The sequence below is a fragment of the Colossoma macropomum genome, unplaced genomic scaffold (assembly GCF_904425465.1).
Source record: "Colossoma macropomum unplaced genomic scaffold, Colossoma_macropomum, whole genome shotgun sequence".
In the NCBI taxonomy this organism is placed as follows: Eukaryota; Metazoa; Chordata; class Actinopteri; order Characiformes; family Serrasalmidae; genus Colossoma; species Colossoma macropomum.
The window spans coordinates 37,599,826-37,606,017 of record NW_023494785.1 but is presented as its reverse complement, the minus strand read 5'-3'; the positions used below and the strand labels follow the sequence as shown (position 1 = coordinate 37,606,017).

Sequence of the window (6,192 nt, the reverse complement as noted above, 5' to 3'; positions counted from 1 at the left end):
ACAGACTTATTTACATTTATAATCACTTCAGCTGGTTTGCTGATACGTTTAATCTGCAACGAGCAACTGTCAAAAGGTAAAAAGCCTCTCGTTTTTCCAGCTTCTAAGCTGAATTTTTCTGTTCCACCTTAAATGGTGCAGCAGTTACATTATGGCGCTTCACGCACTGTTTAAGGTGGAACGGGAAAATTCGAACAAGAACTGGCGAATGAGATGCGACTTCAGCCGCGTTAAAAGTCAAACGCTAAGAGACATTTTTAAGAAACTGTTCAACTTTTGCGGAAAAGTTTCCTGCTGGAGATGCGAGAAAAGTGGCTGTAGCTGAGCTAAAGCTTAAAGCAGAGCAGTAAGTCTGTGTTTTTGTTTGTATTATACTTTTAGCCTACACTAGGACATTAGCACATACTGAGACATATTTACATAAAATGTTGTGGCTCCCAAGGTGGTTGGATTTTTACTGAAAGGACAAAAGGGCTCTTCTGAACATTTGGGTTGCCGACCCCTGGCCTAACTCAAATACACGATTAGTGAAGGTTAAACCTGTTAAGTAACTTTACTTTTTCAAGGGAATGTGTTTGTATGATTTTTTAAGTGTAGTGTTTGGTTTGAAAGAGCTCATACATTAGTGGAGCAACATTCTAACAGTGTGGCTTAGCTTAAGGGGGGGAGGGTCACCTTTTGTGCAAATATATCAACCAAAGCCACTGCCGCCCTCATCAGATTTCTCAGAGAGAGAGAGCGAGAGAGAGAGAGCTACAGAGAGTGAGTGAGGCGGGAGGGGGAGTCTAAAACGGCACTGCTGTGTGTGTTCAGAGGGACAGAGTGTGTGTGAGGCTGAAGGGAGTCTTCACCGACCCGAGACGGACTGAAGAGCCGCTGCACCGAGCAAGAAAGTCGAAGCGACAAGAAACCGGACAAGTTTGAGAGGAGCAGCCATGGCGGGAAGCACGCTGAGGAGTTTGTGTTTGCTGTCTCTGTCACTAGGAGGTAAGAAAAAGCAGTTTCCTGGGCATAAAACATGACTTTTCGGCTTTCCTGTGCGATGTAAAGAGTGGTTTTTCACATTTTCATACTTTTTTTTAGCTTCGTGCCTTCCCTCCTGGTCTGTTTTACACTTTAAAGCTAACGCTTTTTACTCGCTACTTCTTTTTTAGCGGTTTTGTTTTTGTTTTGGGTTTTTTTGGCGCCACAACCTGTTCCTCACAGAGGATGAAGAAGAGCGTTTTAAATAGCCCGAGGCGACCTTATTCCACAAAACCCCCGAACTAACGAAATAACAGCGGAGTTTACCTCAGAAAAGGCGTTTTCTGGAGAAACTGTGGTGTCAGGCTGGCCGTGGTTCACCGTCACTGCGGACACGGAGAGTCCGGGCAGCGCGTGCGTGTGCGCGCGTACGGTGTATAGGTGTATGCGTGTGCGCGCGCTGCGTGAAGCGGTCTGGCGCTCTGAGTTTCAGAGAAGCTCGCGACGCAGATAAAGAGAAGACAGAGGAAGAGAGATGAAGAAAGAGAAAGAGAGAAGGAAGGAAGAGAGAAGTGATTTAAGAGAAAGAGAGAAGAGAGAAAGAGAGAACCAGAATAGGCAGAGGGGAGGAGAGAGAGGGAAGAAGAGAGATGAAAAAGACGTGAAGGAAGAAAAAGGGTGGTGTGGAGAAAGAGAGAGAGAGAAACGAAAGAGACAAAGAAGTATAGAAAGTGAAGGACATGCGGGTAAGAGGAGAAAGAAAGGGAAAGAGAGATGTAAAGACAGAGAAAGGTGTGTAGAAAGAGAGATGGAAAGGAATGTGAAGAAAGAGAAAGATGGAGGCGTAGAGAAAGAAAGAAAGACGACAGAACGAAAAGGACAAAGAAGTAGAGAGAGAGAAGAAAGAGTTGTGTGGAAAGAGAAAGAAAAAGAGAAAGAGGGAGGTGTAGAGAAAGGGAAGAAAAGAGATAGAGGAAGAAGAGGCATTATCTAACTCACCTAGTGCATGTTTGCCATGTATAAGGGGATGATGAACAAATCATATACATATATATATATATATATATATATATACATATATATATACACACATATATATATATATATATATATATATATATATATATATATATATATGTATATGATTGCGTGTTTTATTACTAGTAATATTAAACTGGCTGTCGTTTTGTATGACTTTGGCCATGTAAAGCATTCATGCCAGTAAAGCTCCCTGGCAGGGGGAGAGAGGGGAGGGAGGGGGCGTGTGATCACACTCTTCATATGGTCCGTGTACTAGTTAAGTAGTGAATGACCACTAAGATTCAAACAAACAGTTCAGTCTGGACGCTGATCTGCTCTGCTCCTCGTCAGTCTGTTGCGAACAGCTGGATCTGCTGGAGCAGGTGTTTTAGATGGAGGTTATATTGTGATATTGATGGGCTTCATACTTCTTTTTTTCTGATATGCACAAGCGAAATATATGCCAGTTTGCTGGACCTGGATTTAATGTTGACTTAGACTAAACTGCGATGCCAGTGGTAATGCATCATTAATAATTCTTTTTAGTGCAGGCCTGGACTTAATGCCAGTCTAGGAAAAATGCCCAAAAAGTGAGACACATTAAATCAGACAGGCTTGGCTTATTAAAATCATTTCTGTTGATTCCAGAGGCTCTCTCTTGCTGTGCAATCTTTGTCTTGCTCTCTTTTCTCGGTCTCCGTGGCCGCTCCCTGCTGCTGTGAGATCACCTGGCCCCTCCGCGCCCCACACACACTAGATCAGCTCTTCCTTTTTTGTCTTTTTGTCTGTCGTAAGGCTGCACGATATATGTGTTAAAGGTGCCATTAAATGTGTTTTCTTTTGTCCCCTGAGGTCCATTTATGACATTTGGTTAGGTTTATGAATCTGATATATGTGAATGAGCTCTGTTCTAAATGACTGCCCTGTATTGTGCCTCATATGAAAAGCAGCCTGGGCTGAAACACTTATAACTTCAGAGTGAATGGGTGGAGCAAGATTATTCCAGGCTGAAAAGCCAAATGTATGTAAATGCTTTGGTTTTTGAACTCTTTTATTAAAAAAAAAAGTGAGGAAATTTAAGCTTAGCATAGAATGCCTCAATATTCAAATGAGCCCGACTGATAGTATTCCAATGACGTCACAGTCACTCTGCCACCATTTTGGTAGGCAACTTCAAGCAACCACCTGGGATTTCATAGCCATAGCCAAGCAACACATTAGCAACTACCTGGGATAACATTGCAAGAGCCAAGCACACCTGTGCGACCACCTGGGATACCAATGCAGTGGCCTAGCAACACAAACAACAAAGGACATCTCTCACTTTGCCCCCCATAGACGTGACATACAGACTCATACATACTAGCACATACATACTCATATATTACCAACCACCTTGGATACCATAGCAAAAGGCCAAGCACCTGGAATAACACAGCAATAACCAAGCAACACCTGTGCAACCACCTGGGATACCACTGCAATGGCCTAGTAACACTTTAGCAACCACCTGGGATTTCATAGCAACTTTCTGCAAACTTTCCCCTTCTGGTTGTATCTGTTGTACCGTTCTGCTTCCTCTTCCTCTGTTTTCCACCCTCTCAACCTGTACCACTTCTCCACACCTCTTTCTCTCTCTCCCCCACTCTCCTATTCTCTTGCTCTCCACCATGTTATCTGCGCTCACTGTAAGCGTGCCTGTATTACATCACACCCACTTGTATTAATACTCTCAACACTTTACACCTAACTGTAGCAATATTACACACAGCTTCACACACACTCAACCTCACTGCCCGTCTATGTGAGTGAGTGCGTGAGCACTTATATTCAGGCCAAGTGGTTGAAGTAAGTAAACTGTCACTTTGAGTATTTTGTTCCTAAAGTCATTTTAAGGACAGCATTCCACTGATTTTTCAAAGGTTCTGCATAATTCAATGATTGAGACATAAAATGTGTCATCCGGCTGTGGTTCAGAGAAGAGAAAGTTGCTGACTCGCATTTCTTTACAGTGATGGTAAATGGAGCCAGGGGTCACAGTATGTACAACACAAGTACAGCCATTTTATATTCTATTCTAAATGACTAGTGAATCTATGTGAGTTTTTGTATGTAATGTTGATGATGGTAAAATAGAGCGCGTTTACATGCACTTAATATCTGGTAACTGCAGATTTTTTTTAGTAATCTGATCGACACATTTACATGCTCTTGAGTAATCAGATGGGAAACTCTGGGTCTACATGAATCAGGCAGTAATCAGATTTCTACTTTGCAACCAGCCAATAAACTCACAGAAGAAGACGTGTAAACGTAATGTAAAACTCAAACTTCATGTTTTTTTTTTTTAAACATCGCGCCACTTTACCTGAAATTATGAACATACATCATTTAGAAGATGAAGTATGTTTACATCCTTTATTTCATGTTTGGTTTCAGCACCTCTTCAAAAGTATTTTGCTGCCATCTCGCGACATCCACCATCTGTTCTCCCACATGCACAGACTGAGAAATCCGAAAGAAATCAGAGTAAGAGTTCTCATGCACTGAGAAATGTGATTACTGAGCTAAAATCCAGCTCTCTTTATCGGATTTCTAGATCGGAGTATGGTGTTTGAATAATCAGATAACTGCAGAAACACGCTCATAGTGGTAAATATAAAAAAACAGATTTTCTTAGGGAACTATTTTGACCTGCATGCACCTCTACGCCATGAACAACTTTTAAAACGTAACAGTTTCTTGCAGTTGTTTTCTGTGAGGGAGCTTTTAGAGGCATTAAACTCTTCAGACGTCTGGTTCCCTTCACCATCACTGTGAACAAATCTCACACAGAAAGCATTTCACATCAAACCACCATGAATGACTTTACATCTTCACGCAGAGATTTTAGAAGAGTTCCCTTTTAATTGATTTGTCCATGCTCCGCCCACAGATACGCTCTGTTTTATATGTTTTATGCTAGGTGGGGCATTCATCCTAATGAGAAACTGTAGCACACAGCCCAGTTTTTGTTCAAATAAGTCTTGTTTCGATTAGCGAAAGTGTAGTGTAGCAAAGATTGCACGTTTACAAGTGTTTTCATTTGCCAAAGCTTGTTCACCAGTATAGATTGATGCCGCACACCGTCAACTCAACGTTTTTGGAATCTCTTTTTATTGAAACGTATTCCCTCAGCTCCACTGGCATGCCTTCTGCATTCATAACACTTAATTCGCCCACTCTCCGTAATTAAGCGACTCATCATTACCGAATTATTTTTGGCAGCCCTTGTCTTCCTTTGCGCCAAGTATGTTTAACGAAGTTGCCTAAATCCAAGAGCCTTCAAGGCTTGATTGTTCAGCTCAGATCAGACTGAGTTCTCTTTTTGTTTCACAGTCTAAAGCTCGGAGCCCGCGGCGCTGGCCATCCCACGACGGGGAGCTGCGTTTGTGATCACGGCCGTAGAACGAACAGCGGCGGAAAGAATCGCTGAGACAGTTTGTGTGCGGAGTTGAAGGCGGCGTTCGGAAACACCACACTTCCCCTCTTTGTCTGTTTTGGGCTTATTTCCCGCACTCATTTCCTTTCTTTAATTTCTTCTCCCGTATAACAACCACCACCATGGCTCCATGTCTCACACACACAGGCTACCCCCCACAGCATCAGTAATTATAATGGCATTAGGTACCTTCCAATGAAAAAACCCACTCTTTCATCTGCGCTGCCAGATAAAAGCGAACCCGTTTTAGGACCCTTCCTCGACTCGAAGGCACACTCAATTGAAGGTGTGTTCTGACCATACAGCAGGGACGTCCAGCTCTGGAGGGCCGAACTCTAGCACAGTTTGGGCAGGGGAGTCCCATCCGCAAAGTGCCGATGTAGCTGCAGTTGGTCTCAGTCTTCAAATAATTGATCAGGTGGGCACTTGCTTTCTGGCAATGAAAACCTGCAGCCACACCAACCTTTTGAGGACAGGACACCCCAGGTTTAGTGGATTTCCTGCTTAAATGCACCAGAATCAACTTAGCAGTTAATTAGAAGGCTCTGTTGGTGATCTCATGTCTAAAACCACGAACTGTCATACATTAGTAGCACATTAATATAGTAGGCAGGTTTGGACTGTATCCCCTTTTTTATAATTTCATCTCCAAATATTACTGGTATACATACGATATCGGTAACAGATATTATATGTTAATAAATTGGGTCACTGAGCCACTGTCGTGC

The 6,192-nt window shown here is 42.7% G+C and overlaps 1 protein-coding gene across 4 annotated transcripts in view; it reads left to right on the top strand.

Moving 5' to 3' along the window:
* The first annotated feature begins 733 nt into the window (after positions 1-733).
* bcam (basal cell adhesion molecule (Lutheran blood group)) overlaps positions 734-6,192 on the top strand; it is an 88,006-nt gene continuing 82,547 nt past the window's right edge. For all 4 annotated transcript variants that reach the window (XM_036593296.1, XM_036593320.1, XM_036593313.1 and 1 more), the window contains exon 1: positions 734-987. In XM_036593296.1, the coding sequence (XP_036449189.1) occupies positions 936-987 (52 nt within the window). In that variant the 5' untranslated portion in view covers positions 734-935. The remainder of the gene's footprint in view (positions 988-6,192) is intronic.